Consider the following 20,530-nt stretch of genomic DNA (forward strand, 5'->3'; position numbering starts at 1 on the left):
CGCTCTTTCGATATTTATTCATCAAATCGTGGTCGCCTCATATTGTTATCTCTGCGGATCGAATTTTATATTCGAAGCCTATTTTTTTCCTGTTTTTTTTGTGTTTTTTATTTCGGTTAGACTTGTCAATCTCGCGACACGTCTTGAATGGATTCGCCGGATCGTAAGACTGTGTGCGCACATTTCGAAATATTTTAATACCTTTTTGGTTACGATTAGAAAGGCTTGCAATTTGAAGTGCGTTATTTATTTTTATGTATGCAGTTAAACGATCGAGCTCTTGGTTTGTAGAGAGAATAATTAAAATTATACAGTACATCTTTATCATATCTTTTTTATCTTTCATATCGTAGTGAAGTTTAGAAATAAATTTGTGCTTTTTCGCTATCGTTTAAAATTATATAAATTTGATTTGTATCTAATGCAATGACCGCCTACAAATTTCTAGTTTATTCTTACGTGAAACTAGATATTAAAAGGCATACCTTAAGAGGGCTGGACAGCAGCGCCTTGTCCATACAAACGTACTATACTTCTCCCTTCCTCAATTATGGCACTAGAGAAATTATTTTTTAATATGGTATGGATATCCACCATTGGGGTGCATCTATCGTTTTACTTTTTTGATTAGTTATTTTTTATATGAGCTAGGAGCCGCCAAATATCTTTAAAATCGCCTCTTTTTTACACCCACGAAACGAGTCCAGCGTGCTTATTTGACGATCGATTTAAAAAAAAATACGCCGATAGATGCACAGAAAGTATTTTTATCATACCGATGATCAAATTTTTTTTAAAATTGGTCCAGTTTTGGAGGAGAAAATAGGAGAATACGAATCCTCGATTTTGTCAATTTAAAATACGTTTTATCTGGTCGAAGCGCAACTGTAACATTCACTCAATATATATATTGATATATATTGTCGTATTCACTCAATATATACATACACTCAATATATATATCGAAGAAAGGAACGGTAACAAAATAAGATTTCGGGTGTACAGCCCTCTTAAGCTTATTATATATTATTTTTTTTAAGCCGTCTTCAATATGTCAAATATGGTATCCAGAAAATGACACAAATGCAGTTCAGCAATTGACCTACATATGTACATCCATCAAACTGTTTATTTATTGAAAATACATGGTGTAGGTGGCAAAGCTGATAGACCCACGGAGTTTGACTTAATATAAATAATAAAATAAAATGTCCATAACAATAAGGGAAAATACCAAAAGATAAAAGATAATAAAAATTTAGATAGTTGGAACGGTAACATAATAACTAAAACAAAACAAAAATATAGACAAGATATTGTTAAAGAAGAATTACAAAATTTTTTTAAGTTCAAGAAATACTAGGATCTATCTTGTTTTTAAAAATATTAAGGTTTTCAGAATTTACTACTTTGTTGGGAAGACTATTGCAAACTTTAAACCACTCCGTTTGAAAAGAAGGAATCTCTGATCAATTTATTAGATTTTTGTTTTTGGAATCTGAGACAATTATAATGATTATTTATTTATTCTTCTCGTCTCTAGTTTTGCTTTATAGAAAGTTGTCTTGAGAATGATGGTTTTTTTTCGTTAACTTCTAGAGAAAATAAATAATGATTTTTGTGAGTAAATAAGATTTTTGACGGTGCTAATTTTTTATGGAGCAGTAATAATAATTATTGTAATAAGCTAATTAAAATTAGCTAAACTCTGATAGGATGTGAGAATCTGAAAATTGGTTAGATTTTTCTTTTTGAAGTCTGAGACAATTATAATGATTATTTATTATTTTAAAGACTTCGTTTAAGTCGCCTCTTATTCTTCTCGTCTCTAGTTTTGCTTTGTAGAAAGTTGTCTTGAGAAAGATGTTGGTTTCTCGTTAACTTCTAGAGAAAATAAATAATGGTTTTTTGTGAGTAGGTAAATAAGATTTTTGACGGTGTTAATTTTTTATGGAGCAGTAATAATAATTATTGTAATTAGCTAAAATCTGATAGGATATGTGGATCTGAAGATTGTTCAGATCCACCTGATCAGATCTGAATAAGAAGATTGTGGATCTAGTCAGCAGCGATTGACATACTCTTAATTATCGAGAAAATTGAATAAATTAATCGATATCAGATTGGTAAACAATTGCTTAACCAGTGAGTTGCGTTATGGCTTAACGATGAGTCATAAATTGATAAATGAAAGCGGTCGAACAAAATTCTTCGTTATAGTAATTAGTGTTAAAATCATATAAATTCATCATTGTTTATTTAACATAAACATTAAGCACGGCAATACGATAAGTTAACTTGCAAAATGTCGGCACGTCTTTTGTGTGTGTGGCTTTACCTTAACGCCGCGAACCGAGTCACACATTCTGGATTCAGAAGCCAGAGGTGCGGCTCCGAACAAAAGAAGTTGTCCGAATATGTAAAATTGTGGAAATGTCTCCAGTCACAAAGCAGACGTGTTGTTCCACAAAGAACTCCACAAAGAACTCCTCATGAGAGTTACCGTCCACAGTTGCGGAGCGAAAACCCTCTAAAAACGAATTACGATAGCTCCCTTCTCTTTCTTGCCCACTTGCTTTCCGTCGCGTATATTTTTATTCTTTGCGGCCGATCGATCGAAAAAATTTCGATTTGAAATGTATCTATGGATCTGCCACGTTTTGACTGACGTAAATTGGCGCCGAGCTCTCTGTCGACTCAAACATAATGTGCAAACCATTTTTGTCATACGATCCACAACGGTGACTTTGGAGTCATCAAACTCGCGATTGATTTTAATTGCCGAAGAAAAAGCACTCTCGCCTCATATCAAACGCATACTTACTAGCTTGCCGATCTCGATAAGATAAAGGACTGTCGAATTGCAGTTAAAAGTGATATTAACGTTTAATCGGCGATCCGTATTTCAAAATGAAAGTTTTTCAATTCGATTCCGATTGAAAAACTTGAAAAAGTGAGCTTATTAGGTTCAGCTGGAACGTGAAATACATAACTTGGATATATCAAAATGTCAGGAATAGAATGTATTCACAATTAACTTTCATTTTGTGTTCATTTTTTTCAATTGAGTAGTAGATATCTCACGCTTAAAAATAAATATTAATTTGCAAATTGATAAGATTTAAAGGTTTAAAGGTCAAAATGCTTCGCGGTTTGTAAGAGCTATCGTACATTTCCGGTCATTAAAAATCAGTTTTAAATTAATAACATGCTTAACATGATAACTATGTTTTTATAAGATAAATACATATCGCTAAAAGTGAAGGTTGACAGAGAGTGTAATTTTTAGCTCTTTGGCATACAATGAAAATACATTAATTATTAAAAAAATTAGTGCATTTTATAGTAATAAATAATATAGTGCAAGTGCATTTTATAATAATCGATTATGCCCAAGTATAACCAATTTTATTCTATTTAAATTATATCAAAGCTGTACTAAATTTATGTCATTTTTAAGGCTGAGCCACTTTGCTTTTATTAAATTTCAATTTTACGCATATTCTTCATATCTAAATGAATAGAATTAGACTACGAGGCTAATCTAATTCAAGAGACTAATAATAATTCTATAATATAATATAATATTGTATTACATACGTTTTGTTCTCAAGCTTCTACGTAGTAATACGTCATGCCCGTCTTTGCTGGAACAGTTGGGACTTTATGTCCCTAATAATTATCGTTAGGTACATAAAGTCGTCCAGTTAGACCGTCGAAAACAGTTTTCAAGATTTGTATAATTTTTGACAAAAATTATAATATATGAATTTTTAGATTTCTTACCACGGTTTCCGGAAAATTTTGATTTTTACTAACCTCTTCTTACTTCCACTTATTAATAACGGGTTTCCGGAAACCCATGGAAACCATTAGGGTGACACCACTGGATTCCTTTAATGCCAAAATGGCCCAAAATTAAATAAAATCTTATATATATAAAACCGAAACGGATTAGCTGTCGTCAAAGTCTTTTCCGATTGGCTGAATTGGTCAAAGACCTTTGTGATTGGTCGGTCGATAAATAATAATTTTTTTTTTCGATTCAAATAAATTTAATAAAATAACAAATGAAACTTTTTTTCATGGTTCAACGGTATTCTCTCTACTAGACTGCATTTTCATTTCAAGTTACTTTTATTATAACCGTGCTAAAACGGAAGAGATCGTCAAAAGTGAAACCGAGCGAAGCCGGGTAGCACCACTAGTGAATTATAAAATTTCAAGCAATTTGTATTATATGTACATATATGTAGGGAGTTGATTTTGATTTTTAGATGCTTTTTATTATTACTAAATTATGTTCACAATACATCTTATATATATTTTAATAGCTACTGATCTACTGATCATTTTAGTAATCATAGTATTATATTATTCTAATGTTAATGCACAGCATAATAGGAAAAAGAGCTCAAGAACCTATTTACAATTCATGTATAGTGAATTGACTTTCCTAATATGTATGTATGTAAATAAGTGATGAATGAAATAAATCAAAATAATTTGCATCAAAGTGTGATGATGCATTTTCACCGCTTTTAAATGTAAGCAATTAAACAGTTTTAGAATTAGACTAGAATTATTATTCTGAAGACAAGGGCAGACTATAGCGACCGTTAATTTCTCGGAAAGAAGTTAATTGTGTTTTTTTTTTACATACAATACAATTGAATTACAGAATGGCTCTAGTATTCGCCGTAATTACAATATAAGGATTTGTCGTCCGTGTCTAATAATGCGGACGGACGCCCTCTGATTGAGGGCAGGCCCTCTCTCATACCAACAGGCCGACAGATGTATACATATATGTATATAATATATATTGAGGGATGCCTAGGTGATGTGGTGGTATTGTGGGATGGTTCCTGTGCGTGTCCACTTGGTATAATTGTACGCGGCCGTGTGTCGGCTTTTTGCGCAAAGGGCCCGTGTCAACTCGAAGGTGTAATCTATCGCCACTGCGGTTCACACCGCCACCGTAAACTTGCCAACTTGCCACCTTGACAACCACCGTTATACTTCTCAAACTGCGTTTCGATACCCAAAAACCAACAATTCTATTTATCGAATCGTTAAAATCCATTGAACGGTCTGCGACTGCGATTTTCGTTGAAATGTTCACTTTTGAAATTGGTATTGTGTTACTGTTTCTATTTGTTGTTGTTAATCTGTATGTATATAAAACGTGTATTCAATTTTCTGAACTTACGATGTACATATATTATCAAAAATATACAAAACTTTTATCAGACCTAAACTAGAATACGCTTTTAGCATATGGAATCGTCGTTTCAAAAAATAGGTTATATTTTATTTATTTTATTTTATTGTCACAAATCAATACACACTCGCCATTACAGATTTGCTCCAATGCGACGGGTGTACGTTAATGAAATACATAAACAATCAGAAATCAGAAATACAGTAATACATACATATACAATCAGAATATATAGAATATAACAATTAATCAGAAATAATAATCATAGTGACATCTATGGATTTCAGATTACTGTGTATAATTAATACAAATTGTACACAGGCAGATTTTTGTGACAACAGGATTAGATTTAATACCAATTTTCAGGAACCGTTTCAGCAATGATCAGATAAAATTGGCAAACTCTGATAGAGAAACGATCGATTTGGAGTCACAAAACCGCCAAATCTAACCAGCAGTGGCGAGGACACGAACCTATGACCTCAGTGATGCTAAATATATACGCTATCACTAAGCCAAACTGCTGGCTGATATGTATCGAAAGGGTACAAATGAGATTTACAAAGATTCCTTTTGAACTTAATTCACTTTCGTATAAGGAAATATTGAAAAGGATGAATCTCACTACACTGGAGACGAGAAGAACAAGAGGCGACTTAATCGAAGTCTTTAAAATACTAAATAACAATCATTATAAATTTCATATGTCCAATATTTTTACATTCAATGAAAATACTCACCTCAGAGGTCACTCGCTTAGATTCCAAAAAGAAAAATTTAATAAATTGATCAGAGATTCCGTCTTTGCAAACAGAGTGTGGTTTCAGTTTAGAATAGTCTTCCCAATGAAATTGTAATTTCTGATAACCTTAATATTTTTAAGAATAAGCTTGATGTATTTCTTAAGGATGCGATGCATTCGCTCTAAAATCGCCAGACAAATTGAACGACAGATTAGCGGACGGCTGCTTTAAATGCAATTCTCGTCTTCTCGAATGATAGATTGCACATCAGATGACGGGTAACCTTTCGATATGCACAGATGCAATTATTAAAATTGAGTTGGATCTTTCAGGCGAGTTTAATAAGGCAAGATTCGATAAGTTCCGAATCTTGCCTTATTAAACTCGCCAGAAAGATCCAACTCAATTTTAATAATTGCATCTGTGCACATCGAAAGGTTACTCGTCATCTGATGTGCAATCTATCATTCGAGAAAACGAGAATTACGTTTAAAGCTGCCGTTTTGTTAATCTGTCGTTCGTTTATCTGGCGATTTTAGAGCGGATGCACCAAACCCATTTCTTAAACTTAAAAGATTTCTGTAATTAATCTTTCCCAATTTCTTATTTATGTTTCTTGTTTACTTTTTTTCTCTCTTATTTTTATTTTAATATTGTGATTTTGAATGTATTTTACTTTTTTTCTCATTTAATTTACATATACAGTATAAATCAAACTCCTTGGGTCTATCGGCTTTGCCGCCTCCCCCAAGTATGTTAAATAAATAAATAAATATATCTCTGATTTCATCCTAACTAGCTTCCATTACTAGGAGACTCCTGTCTTTGGCAGTACAGTAGAACCTCGATTATCCGGACTAATTGGGAATTCGTCCGGACTAATTATCCGGACGAAGGTAGTCCGGATAACGAAAAATGCGGATAATCGAAAAAATCACAATTGGCAGGGAAAGACGCGTACATTCAGTATGAATAAGTTTTATTTGTCTACATTTACATATATAATAACATGAAAATCAATATTAAATTATTCTTTATTAAGAAATTCAACTATGGAAGTTTGCTTAAAGTTACATGTTGTTTTTAAGCTGCCATATCGCGAATACTTTTCATACAATAATATGTTAGACCAGATATTGGCTGTCCAGATGATCGTCTTTGAATGAACCACATAAAAATACACTCTTTGACTTCTTCATTTCCTGATTTTTTCATAACCTTACGCTCTGAGCTTCCATCTTCTGACAGTATCTTTCTGAATCAGTAAACTTCATAATTTTTTTACTTTGTTTTTTTATATCCGAGATCGTTGATACACCATATTTATTTGACAAAAAACTTCCTAAGACACCGCTTTTTAAAGCATTGATATTATCTAATTTGTCTTTTAATGATAATACAACACGTTTTATTTTTCTTTTCTTTTCCATATTGGTAATATTAAAAATAAATATTTGAATCGCGATCAAATTTTCAAGAAACTAACGTCTTTTGAGTATTGAATTTTGAAGACAGAACTGATTCATTTCTCCGTCTTATTTTCGAATTATTCGAATTATGCATTTCAAAGCAGCAGAATCGTAAAATTTGTGTTTGTTTTTAACAATCCGGGTAATCGATGTTCTATTTATTGTATGTCCAAAGAGAGAATTCTTCCTTGCTACCTTTTCTTAATATTACATATATGTATATGTATATCTTTGTTCCGCGAAGCTCAAGAGTGACTGGATTGCTGTTTACGATATTCTCATCTCAAATTTAAAAGTAGAGGAGGGAATATAGTGAAGGTGCAATACTCTCATGGACTTTCAAGGCTATGATCATAAGGTCCGATTTGTTATTTAATAACATTTTGAGTCTTATAAATGTAGTGGCAAACACAAATACGATCACCCGATTGTATTGTATTGTGAACGTAGTGAGTGGGGATATTGGATGAATTTTGGTAAGAATAGAGACGAATGGAAGCGTGCTTGGAGAAGCCTCCAAAATTGAATGGTGAATTATTCTATTAAAAAAATTATACTATTTTGTGAACATCTCCAATCTTCTCTTGAATCATTCCGCTTAATTGAATTTCCTGAAGTGCGATGTTTCACATTTTATGTGAGGAGTCTTCTCGTGTTTCTTTTTCGTACAATTATTTTTTTATTAACACTTATTTCACCACGAAAGGTCTTATAAATTCGGGTGCTCTTTCCGGCAACGCATTCGGATTTATATATCCGACATTTCCGTCGGATTTCGAGACAACATTTACAACTTTCGATCGAATGAATTAATTATCGTCTTATCTCACTTATCCACGAACACACACCCGGGAATCCGGGAATGTTAATTCGAACACTATCGTCCAACCCCGGAAATTGAAGACCTAAACGTGGGTGCACTTTTGGGATTGTATTACGTCATTGATGTAAAATTTCTTCAAGAACGGGAGAGTGAATTGGTTTTATACGGTCCAAACATTATCAATCGAGATAATGAAACGTATAGGTTTAATTTTATAAAATGTAGATTTTTATAAATGTGAACAGATTGAGAGTTGTTAAAAGCGCACAGTTAATACCAGTAGCAGGACACTCGGTATGCAGGATCTCTGTTGTCACATTCGAGTCAACTGAAGGGTGAGATTTTCCACTTGGAATGTACCCTGTACCCGACAATGTCAGGATTCCAAAGGACCTATGCGTGTAACGTGTCTTTGCAACTTTTTGCGCGAAATTTCATCGCGAAACTGTAACCATTCTTTCAAAAATTCGCAGAAATCGGGAAAAGTACACGCTTGTGTGCGTGGTACGGACATGTATAAAATAGTGCAATTTTAAAATATGTATCGAAACGCGGAAATGAAATCCGAACCGGTCACGGGTACGTCAGCGTGAAATGTCTCGGCTATCAATTTTCAAAGAAATATCATAGACTTTGTAGGTCGTGTTTTTATACGAGGCAAAGTCAACGGTTACACATACTCAGACTTGGTGAGAATGGTGATTAATGGTGAGAATGCCGGGGAAAAAATCCGTGTAAAAGTTTCTACAAATTATTCAAACGACTCGATTAAACGCAATAAAAATGTATTGATTTCTAGTGAGAGACGTATGTATGTTTGTATGTATGCATGTATGTATGTACGTATCAACAATTCCATTACGGTGTTGTGTTATATTAATGAAATGTTGTTTACGTTTCGAGTGTGATGAATTTATAGCGTGAATTAAAAATATTAATGTATTGTATACGAAATTTGAAATTTTGTTTAGTGGCCGATTGCTAAATATAATATTCGAAATGTTTGATCGCATATCGGGCTATTTCGTTATTGAACTTTGAAGTGTTAATTGGAAAATGATTAGGTACCGCTTCGATCGCTCTTTTTAATTATAATTAATGATCAATTATGAAATTTTCATATTATTATATTTTCCTCTAGTTTGCGATGTATCCGATAGATAGAGCTTTTTATGGAAAACGTTTTTCTTATCAACTTACATTAATATATTTTTATTATATTAATTTGATAATCTAAATGCATGTGTATACCTAGTTTTGTTTTCGTTGGATAATTTAAATTAAAGGTCCATTTAGTTTTTTATAGATGTAACTACACATGTTAAAATTTAGTTCATTTTTGACCAAGATAAACTCAAACAAAAAATGATATGAATGATTTATTATTGAATCATATTTTTTTCGTAAGCTCATTTAAACAAATCATTCATATTCGTACATCAGAAAAAGCATACTTCTTACTAGATATGTCAAAATTTAATGATTCACTTAGGTCATCGACTTTAGAGAGTTTTTAATTAATATTATGTATGAGATGTATTATGAGCATTTATAAGAATTGTAAATATGTTTTTCCTATTATGCTGTACATTACATTAGAATAGAATAATACTATGATTACTAACAAAATTAAATCAAAATTGTAAAATAGAAAATGATCAGTAGATCAGTAGCTATTACAATAGATGTAAGATGTATTGTGAACATAATTTAGTAATAATAAAAAGCATTTAAAAATCAAATTTGGATTCATACTACAATTATCTAAGGCATTTTTTTTACCTTTAATCAAGTGATTGCAATTTTTTTCATTTATTCACTTTTTTTCGTAAATTATTGAATTTTTCATTCGATACGTTATATTTTTTAATCAAAAAAACTAAAGAGGACTTCGAAAGAGTGGTCACAGCAACGGCAGGTCCTCTCATACATTACAGGACGCGTTAGTCTCTCGCCCCGACTTGTCATTCCTCACACTTTTTTTTACTTTAATTCTATTCTGCTATTCTTTTATTCTCTCGCTTTTTGCTTCACTTACTTTTTCGCTTAAGTTTTGAATCTCTTTTTGCCCTCCCCGCGACATATTTCTTACGTCTTTCTTTAAAAGAAAGCGAACGAATTCCAACCGACACTTTAATAATATAATTTATATATTTATCGTACGGATTGGCATACATACGATATATGTATATATTTACATTCGTATTAGTACATAATATGTACTATATGAGCATTCGATTTCATAATCAAGCGGGCATGACGAGGGAATGCAAATGGTTGGGTGAGGCAGGATGTCACATTGTCACCACTAAAGTGGTGACTGCAGCACCATAAAACGTGTCGTTTATCTTGCATGGGCTACTGCTCCTTCCTGCCAGGTCGATGGGAAACAAAATGTCGACATTATACACCCTTCAGACTCGAAACGTCATAAACTCCGGACGAAACTGGTCGATAAGCTGCCGAAACATTTATCAGTATCCGGGTGTGTGAGTGGGTCCACAAAAAATAATGCAGTTTTGCTTTATATGGCTGCTTTTAGCATCAATTGATAATAATCATACACATAATACGTATACATGTGAAAACCAATTCTCATGCAATTTTCAAATCTTCAAATACCATCTCTCAAAGTTATGGTTGCTTTGGCTTCGGTAGGAATACATTTTTACTGTTGATTAGAGTTTCGTCATTTAAAGAGAAGCAAATCTTTACACACGTTTGTATGGACGTATGTATGTGGATATGTTTGGAATTGATTGGTGAGTGTATTGGAAGTACAGTGCGACCCTAAAATGCCGTGTTGAAATTGAGTTATCCCCGCGTGGCAATAAAATATAGTCTCCCCCAATAAAAATTAATGTTTTGGAAAATGTTCAGGAATTACAACTTAGCAAATGTCCTTTTGTGTTGCGTTAAAACGTTGCCGAGCGCATATGCATGCACTTTTGTGCAAATGTGCGCGCCTAACTGTATGATTTAACTCTCTCTCTCTCTTGCGTTCTCGGAAAGACGTTCATATTTTTGATATATTTAGAGTGCTGTATGTTCGTAGTGAAACACTGAGCTAAGTCCGATGTGATGTTTATATTTGTAATTTTGTATGTATGTATTTGAAATGATTCTGCGTTTTGAATTATACAAATGTCTAATGATTTTTTTTATCTTGCGGTGTTATTGGAATTTGTTAGGAATGTAAAGGTGTATATTTTATTAAAGTGTGGTCGAATTTGTATGTATATAGTCGAATTCAAAATGTACATATGTAAAATAAAAATAAAACAATTATTTCATTGAAATATGATTTTATTTGCTTTTTTTCTTAATAACGACACGATATATTACACACGATATCATTTCATTTTGATTTTGTTTTCCTCTCTTAATATTTTTCTTATTTCTACATATTTCAATTGCTTACTTTTATATATATAATTCCGTATTATACAATCGCAGTTTACAGTGTTTCTCATTTAAAAATTTTCTTTATGATCAATTAAATTTCAGCAATAAAATCGACTTTCTGAGTGTGAAATTTTCGTTTTGACATCACATGTATGCGGATCGTTTTCGAATTCGCATCTAAAAGCGACTCGTACATTTAATTAAAAATTAATATATTACAACGTATATAAAGGGGATCGGATGGTGGTATGATTTACAAAAAAAAAAAACCAATAGAACAAAATAAAAGGAACAGCGACAATATCTCGGCAAATGGTCAAAAATATTAATAATTTAAAAATATAAGCCGTGTGTACATAATATTGCACTTTGTATGTAGATTTTTCACACGATGAAAATAATAATAAATATTTTATGTGTATATACATTTATGTATTTGTATGCATAAATTTGAGGCTATTTATTTTTATGTCTCTATGCCGTCTATCTAATCGCATTTTTTTCACTTGCAGCGGTTTAGATGAAAGGCCCTCTTACACGATTTTGATTTTATTTACAATAATATGTTTTTTAATTATTACTCTCATTTCTTATGGCACATAAAAAGTTATTTTTTATCGACGAATGGTAGACGTCTTTTATATGTACATACATATATAATTTAAGAGTGTCTATGATTGTCATGCATTATTTTTGACCACTTGCAAGAAAATATGTTTAATAATAAATAATCGAAGAAAATATTGCGTTGAAGTTTGTATTTCGGATGTATTTAACTCTTTAAGTTTCGTTCGCATAATGAGCAAAATCAATACTAGTTGAATATTAATTTACATATATGTTTAATCATTTAATCAAACTTAAAGGGTTATATTGAAATATAAATGTACATCGATATAATGCAACTTTCAAATCTTTATCTCGAAAATAATATTCCGTTACTGCTTGTATGTAATTTTAAATGTATAAAAATGCAAAGAAATACAATTCCTTTTAACGCTATTTTTAGTTGATTAATATAAATTTACACATATCGTAAGAATTAATTTTATAATCATACATTATTTTTGTACTTAGATTATTTGAGTGTCTATTATGGCAAGATAAAAATCATACACATTTTATTTTTTTTATTTAATTTAGATTCATTAAAAACAAAAACAAAAAATACGCGACACAACACAACAAAAGCCTCGTTTTTTATACACAGGGACCACTGACTAAATACTGTAAGTGTATAATAATAAAAATGATGTATCCTAAAAACGGTGACCATAATGTGATAATAAAACGCAAAAATTGCCCTTTCGCAATGCAATAATAATGCTTAATCGATTCTCAGTCAAATGAAAGTGTTAATGAACTTGCGAGAACGGTACATATAAGAACGTTCCAATCGTGTCAAACCTAAAATACACGATTAAAAGAAAAAAGCAATAACCATAAAATGTTAAGAAATTGTGGGAATCGACTCTCTCTCTAATATTACTCGCGTATTTTTTTAAATTTTTCATATTAAATTTTAATTTTTTGTGATTTATTTGGGATCGCCAGTCTCTTAGTGTGACGTGTGAATATCACCGTTTTTTATGCCTACACATTCATCTTCAAATGCATTAAAATTTACGATAAGTATACCGATCTGTATAGCAATTATTACGTAGCAAATTATCTAAAGGAACTTATAAACCATTCATCAAAGGAAATTAAGTAATTATCATATAAATAATTTTCAGATTAAACAAAAAAAAATAGGATATAGTTAACGTAATATAGGATTTATAATCATACATCTCTGATAAGGATATATATATATATATATATATATATATATATATATATATATATATATATATATATATATAATAAATACATAGATAAATATATGTATATAGTTTCGTTTCTATTGCGTCAAAGTAAAGCTTGGTTATATAATCGGTGACAGATTTTTTTGACTTTCATTGGGATGATTCACAAACATAAAAAGTTCAATCTTAAAAACTAAATCATAAAATTAATATTTTGCTACATAGCACCAAGCGTGATTAAATATGAAATGATATATAATATAATATATAATTCAGGAAATCAACGAATTATATAATTTATATAATATTTTGGAAATACATACACATAATGATAAGACTATAAATAGAATAACCGAAGAAATTAGTATAACAGATTTTATAATACTAAAAAAAATATTTTGGTTTGTTTCTTTATCTTTTTTTTGTCTACAATATAAATCAATTCTGGATAATTTAATCAATAATATTTAAATGATTTCGGAACATTTTTTTTATTATTATTCATAAATTTCTTGGTTATTCTTATAAATACTGAATTGCGGACAAAAGTCCAATTATTAACGTAAAATAATAATAATATAATTAGAACTTCTCATAAATTTAAAATGTTTTTATTTTATTTTTTATTTAATTTTTTACAATATATAATTTGTACAATTTAATAATATAAAGTATGTACAATTTTTACGTTATCGTCGGTAGTGTACAAGTATCCAATCAATATCAAAAAATTATATTTATTTGCATATGCTTTAAATATCATTAGATATTCATTATATAATTGACTAAAACAAAAATTTTTCTTCATTCAAATGTACAATTTTTAAATTATTATTTATATATATACGTATATGTATATCTTGTAATCATTTTTACAAAGTTTTTTTTATATCTGATTTATTCATTTTATTTGCACTTAGTACCAATTAGGCGATTGCGTCTGTGATTGACGATGTGTATTTAGTTTATTTTTTTCAACGGGGATGTGTATTTAGTTTATTATTCATGGGGGGTGGGGGGGGGGTTAGGGGGGTTGCATCAATGCACGGCTATCACTCCGCAATCCCCCTCCGCTTCCACTCATTTGTCTACCATCATCACATCACCATTGTTGGCTGTTGCCATTTGCTTCACATCTAATCCGTTCACCATTTTCTCGATGTTCTTTAGATCGTTCGAGTTCGTCGATTGCACAACTTTCGGACACGATTCGACAGGGGGTGGCGGAGACACTGACGAAGGACGAGCCTGCGGAGAAACAGACCTCCTTGTCTTGCCCGAAGGAGAGCTGCTCAGACTCCTTGTGTGGCCGAAGTTCCCAGGAGTGACCTGCTCGAAAGCAGATCCTAGAGGTGATCCCCCGACTAAGTTAGTCTGAGGTAAGGTGTACGGAGTAAACCTGTGCGTCGACCCCGTCTTCATCTGGTGGTGGAGTGGGTTCGAAGCGAATTGAGGACTATGAGGGTGGGTCAGGTTTGAGTAGTGGGAAAATAAGGCTGGGTGTTGCGCAGCTAGAGCCAACTGAGCGTTGAACAACAATCCATGGTTCATAGCTGCGTGAGCGTTCGAAAACAAGGATATAGGTGGAGCGAACGGATGTCCGGGTGGGTACAATCCGGGTGGGTATAAATATGGAAGAACCGGGGGAGGAGGGTGGATGGGAGGTCCCAATGAGATGTTGGGAGCAGGTGAGGGGAACTCTCTCGAAGGTCCTGGAGCGTCTCTTAAAGTGACACTTCCAGAACAACTCGAATCGCTGCCATCCCTTTCGAGGTCGTCTCTTCGTCTATCGTCCCCTGCTTCACTCCCTCCTCCATTGCCGCCGCTCTCGCTCGACATTTTGAACCAGCCTGTACCGAAAGATATACATTTGTTAAGTTCGGTCGTTTGGTTTGAGGTTATTTGTGGTATGTAGGGTTTGGTCTTACCTGAATGTGGATGCGGGTGGTTCAAAGGTAGGTGGGCGTGCGCGTGGTGCAGTTGGTGGGCTAGCGATGGGGGTGGTGCGTGAGGGGGTGGACTTGAAGCTGGTCCCACGACGTCCAGGAGTCGGTCATCGTCGTCTCGACCTCCATGTCCTGGAGTTCCTGCTCCAGAGCCGCTGGTTCCTGGTCGCTTCTCGTCCGGTTGTCGGGATGCCAGCAGAGCTTGCCTGCAACAAGACGCGAAATGCTAGTTTAATATCGATTGTAGGGTTTTCGCATTCAACATAATAATACCTATAGGTATATTTAAACGGTAAATTTTTAAGGAAAACAATACAATTAAAAACGTCTTGGGTTTTATGGAAATTTCTTATCATAAGAACATAATTCGTAGATGGTTGATAGATCGTTTTGAAGTTTAGTTTAAATGCTCAAGTCTTCCAAATATAACTCTGATTTTTAAATATAAAAAAAATATGTTTGCTTACACATTACTACAAATGTCTCAATAAATAAATCGAATATTGAATTATTAGATGCTCTCTACCAAAAATAATAAAAGAGGGCATGTTAAGCCACGTGTATAATACACAGAGCTAGTTGATTCTTCTTTAAACCAATATTAGAGTGGTTTAGATTTTTCGTCACGTTTACAGAGCAAATATTAGCATTTTGATTACATTGGATCTCAAATACAACCCCCCTTTTTCCGGTGCAATCGATGCTCTGATGAAGACAACAGAAAGCGAAACCCCAATATTGAGGGGAGCATCACAGTGTTAATTTCAAACTGGGGTCTTTATAGAATGGAATATTTAAATTTATCGTCGATACGAGGAAAATTAAGTAAAAAAAAGGATCGGTTTTAAAAATTTAAGTTTATCTTATATTTAATTAGAGTCCTTGTTCTCTTATATTGTATTTATGTAGGTAGGTATCCTTTTTTATCTGCCGGTAATAATTTAAAAAACAGACCGTCTCTTTGTTAGGCCTTACCCCTAAAAGTTGATCCAATTTGGTTCGGATTCCACCCCCTACTTGCGAATTCATCCCCTGCGCTACTGTTGTCGAATTTTAAAGACAATTAGCGTTACCCGTCGCCATTTAGGGGGTTGTAAAAAAATACCCCGACGACCCGACCGTTGCGGATTCAAACCGTTTTAAAATAGTCGCTACCAACGGGTCACTAAAAAGACGCTCGAACAATATTTGTTCTTCTATTTCGTTTGTCCATAATCTAAGTTGGAGTAGCACAAGATAGTTTATCAAATTTATTCTAAATTTAAAACCGTGGATTTGCATAACTGACACATACATATGTATGTATTTCATTTGGTTTTTGAGTTTGCTATTTAAAATAGGTCTTTATTAATGAATCGTATGTGGAAAATTGTAGATAGATCAGATATATTTTTAAATTTCTCGATAAGATTTACTATCTTTTGTAAATGTGTAAGAAATTTTGATTAAAAAAAATGGTGGACTTATATGTAGACTAATATAATAGTGGATACATTTACATACATACATATGTAAAAATAATTCAATTTAAATATTTTTAAACGTTTTTATCGAATGTCAAAATACCCTGTAGTGTTAGAATCCTATATTAGGCGAGGAGACTTGATTATAATAATAATGAAACGGATAGAGGCGACCCCTAAATGGCGACATCCCCGAAAAGGTTAAACCCGAAAACCCAAATGTCAACAGACACCGTCATCCCCAAATTGAATCTACCAGTTTGCTTAGGCATCTTCACTCCACTTTCCCCGCGAATATATTATATATTAAAAAAAATTAAGTATCGTATAGTGACACTTACACTACACGAAACAAGTCGGATATTTACAAATTTTGAATATATGTATATATTTTCTTAAGGAAGATTTTTGTATGATTGATGCGCACTTTTTTCGCATTACGCTACGTGGCAATATTCACCCTGTGATATTTTGCCAGGGATGATCCGCAAAGTGTCGGTCGGCTAATGACAGAGCCGAGCCTGGGAAGGGTGACATTATCGCCGAAGCGTTGCTTTGGGCGCTGAGGGACGTTTAAGGGAAGTTTTGCGACCTTAAAGGGTGACGATTTTCAGATATACTCGGACACCCTCCATTATGCATACTGTATAAATATGAAACGTATAATGGATAGATACGTATATATATATATAAATTTTGTGTTAACTTTTGAACGTTGGAGGAAACCGGACGGTCGTTAAATTTTCACGGTGTGAAATGATAATATTTTAAACGCGAGTGGAAACTGAAAATTTTCCCGCCATAAAAGATGTTCCGGTCTCGTCGCGAGCACGAATGTTTAAATGGCGTCTTCCGCTTCCGGTCGCCCGACCGCCATTTTGCTGCGCGTCCGGTTTTTTCGATAGCGCAGCCGGTTAAAATTTTAACTTTCGTAATTTATACCTTTCTATGGGCTGTATAATGTATTTATGCATTGTTCTATACATAATATGAATGTATGAATATTCTGTACGGTGGAAAGATCATGGTCTTTTTGGGGGTGAAAAAAATCATTTCGAATTCTATTTTAATGTGAATTATTTGGTATTCCTAAATATTTAGTCTCTTAATATTTAAGTTTTTTAAGGTATTGTTTTTTTTTTTGTTTGTGCGATATGCAAATCTACAATTTTCAATTGAGAATTACCAAATTTGGTATACTAGCTCGTAATTGTTCGTGAATTACAAAAATATTGATTTTTTCGTAACTTCTATCCACTCGAGCAATGCCCGGAAATCCGACTAGAAACCTACATATAAAATCTTTAAGCTATTTATATCTAAATTGGGTATTTTCTATTACAATTTTCAATGACTTTTTATTGAACTCAATTAATTTTGTTCATCAAATTAAATATTTTTAAAAGTATAGGTGAAACCCTTTTTTTAAATACTTCATATTATTACAAAAAATAAAAATAATTCAGTACAAAAATTTTAAAACGTTTATATGTAAGCTATAGAATGCAGGCAGTGTCAATAATATTTCACTTTTAAAAAAAATTTAATAGGTTTTTATTAAAATGTAGTTCTATTACGTTCTTTATTAGTTGATATTATCGATATCATCGTTTCATATACTATATCAAAATGTACGAAACGATGTACTGATTGTTTTAAATTAGTGTCATAAAAGAATACGCTTATTTTTCACACCGTAATATTCTGTAAAAGCTTTGAATTGGAAATGAAAAGTGGCAAAAAAAAGAGAAATATTTCAAGTGCACGCCTTTTGAACAAGTCAGGGTGGGAAAGCCAAGGGGGTTGGAATAAAAAAGAACGCGGAAAAGCCGAATAAAAAAAATATATGTATGCAAAGTTTTTCAGATGCTCTCTGTATGACAATAAGCGGGTCAAAGGGATTTTATTCAGACCGAAATGTGGTCTCGGGCGTATGTCTCCTCTTTCAGACAATACAACTCGTTTTTTCTGTGTTTTTTTATTATTATTTCGCTAACGAAACGTTTTTACCTAGGTACGTTTTTTTTCCCATCGTCATTGTATACTTTCGACCCCCCCCGCCACTAACCCTTTTTTTTTTTGAATCGTCTGTTTTGTTTTCCCGATTGTTATTATAATTGTTCGGGAAAGTCACGGGAGACGAGCATTTTCCGGAAGCGTGTTATTATTCATTCGAGTTTTAAAATCGAAAAAATATGGTAATGGCGCTTATTATGAAAAGGTTTTTTTCAACGTTGACACACTCGCATTATAGTCTAAAGATGAGAATAAAACGTGCGGCAAACCGGCAACTTTTCCATAGTATTAATACATAAAGATTAAACTAAAGTATGTTTAATAATTTGATACTAACTTTTTTTCCCGTTTTCCAGCACCCGTATCTCGGAATCCTTTCGCGAAGGGATTGTTGTCTATTTTCAATTGGGTGATCTGTAATTATTAAAGGACATTAAAAATCAATGAAAAACTTTAAATTTAAGAAAAATTCATAAATGTTTTATTTGTATATTATACCTTTTCATTTTGGTAAGCCGTAACAGCAATAAATTCAGTCTCTTTGAAGACGTACGTCCTGAACGTTGAATAGGGAAGTTTTAGGATATCGTTCGCTCTGACCAGATGAAACCTCGGCTGATACTTGTGCATAGAATTCAATATCGTCTGCAAAGGAAATAGTAATTTATTAAAAAAATGCTTCAATAGATACAATACTTTATCATGAAAAGTTTATAATAAAATAAGTAATGTAATAATAGCGTGTCGGTAGAATGTATTGAGGAGAGTACAATCAAACATATGTATTTGATATGAATATGTGTGTGTGTGTTTATATTTTTAATCTACGATCGAATATAACACGTTTCGTGAGGTGTTTCGAAACTCGTGTATCAGATTGTCACGCGTATACTCGCATTATGTGTAATCGAATGGGCGAGTTGTCGCGTCGCAATTATTTTAATGCCGTTTTAATTGTCGTAATTAAATTAAAACCACGATCTGGCCTCATCATAATGGGGCGTAATAATCCAATTGGTCAAATTTTGACGAGTGGTCTGGCCTGTCATTATGCAATGTCGTCACGAGGCCACGAACCCGAAACTATATAAAATGTATAATATGAACCACCACCACGATGGTTGACAACGACGCAATTACCCCCCGAGAAGAATAAACGACGAAAGGTCACCCTCGATGGTCCCTCCCATCCTCCCCCTGCGGTCCAACCCCGATGGGGGAAAGTTCGTCGCCGATGACACGATCAGTGAATAATTTCTCAAGACGACAGGCCGTGTTCCGTAATGTCGGTGGAATTATTAATGCCGACCGGTCACATCGTAGGGCGATCGGAGAAGGATGGCTCGATCGAATTCTGCATTTTATGATTCGTTATAATTCAAATAAAATTCGAATATTGATTCAAACTCTGCTGTATCTTAGATTATTTAGAACATTGAGATAATCAGTATTTAATTGGTTCAAAAATCATACATACATATGTCAGCAATGGACTTAAATGCCTTTGTAATCCAAATTATAATGAGTTTACTGAATAATTTAAGTATGCTTACTTAAACATAATATTTTTTGAATTTCAAGCTGCAGATTGCATGTAGTCGAGTATATAATTAAGTATTAATTTTTTCCCCCG

At 32.8% G+C, this 20,530-nt stretch overlaps 1 protein-coding gene across 1 annotated transcript in view; it reads right to left on the minus strand.

The window, feature by feature from the left end:
* Window positions 1-14,552: 14,552 nt before the first annotated feature.
* The window catches only part of LOC143917763 (optomotor-blind protein-like), a 128,799-nt gene continuing 122,821 nt past the window's right edge, over window positions 14,553-20,530 (minus strand). The window contains exons 4-7 of the mRNA XM_077439344.1: window positions 19,396-19,542; window positions 19,235-19,311; window positions 15,401-15,624; window positions 14,553-15,322 (exon numbers count right to left, since the gene is read on the minus strand). Coding sequence (XP_077295470.1) covers window positions 14,553-15,322; window positions 15,401-15,624; window positions 19,235-19,311; window positions 19,396-19,542 — 1,218 coding nt within the window. The remainder of the gene's footprint in view (window positions 15,323-15,400; window positions 15,625-19,234; window positions 19,312-19,395; window positions 19,543-20,530) is intronic.

Source organism: Arctopsyche grandis, chromosome 10 (assembly GCF_051622035.1).
Source record: "Arctopsyche grandis isolate Sample6627 chromosome 10, ASM5162203v2, whole genome shotgun sequence".
Taxonomy (NCBI): Eukaryota; Metazoa; Arthropoda; class Insecta; order Trichoptera; family Hydropsychidae; genus Arctopsyche; species Arctopsyche grandis.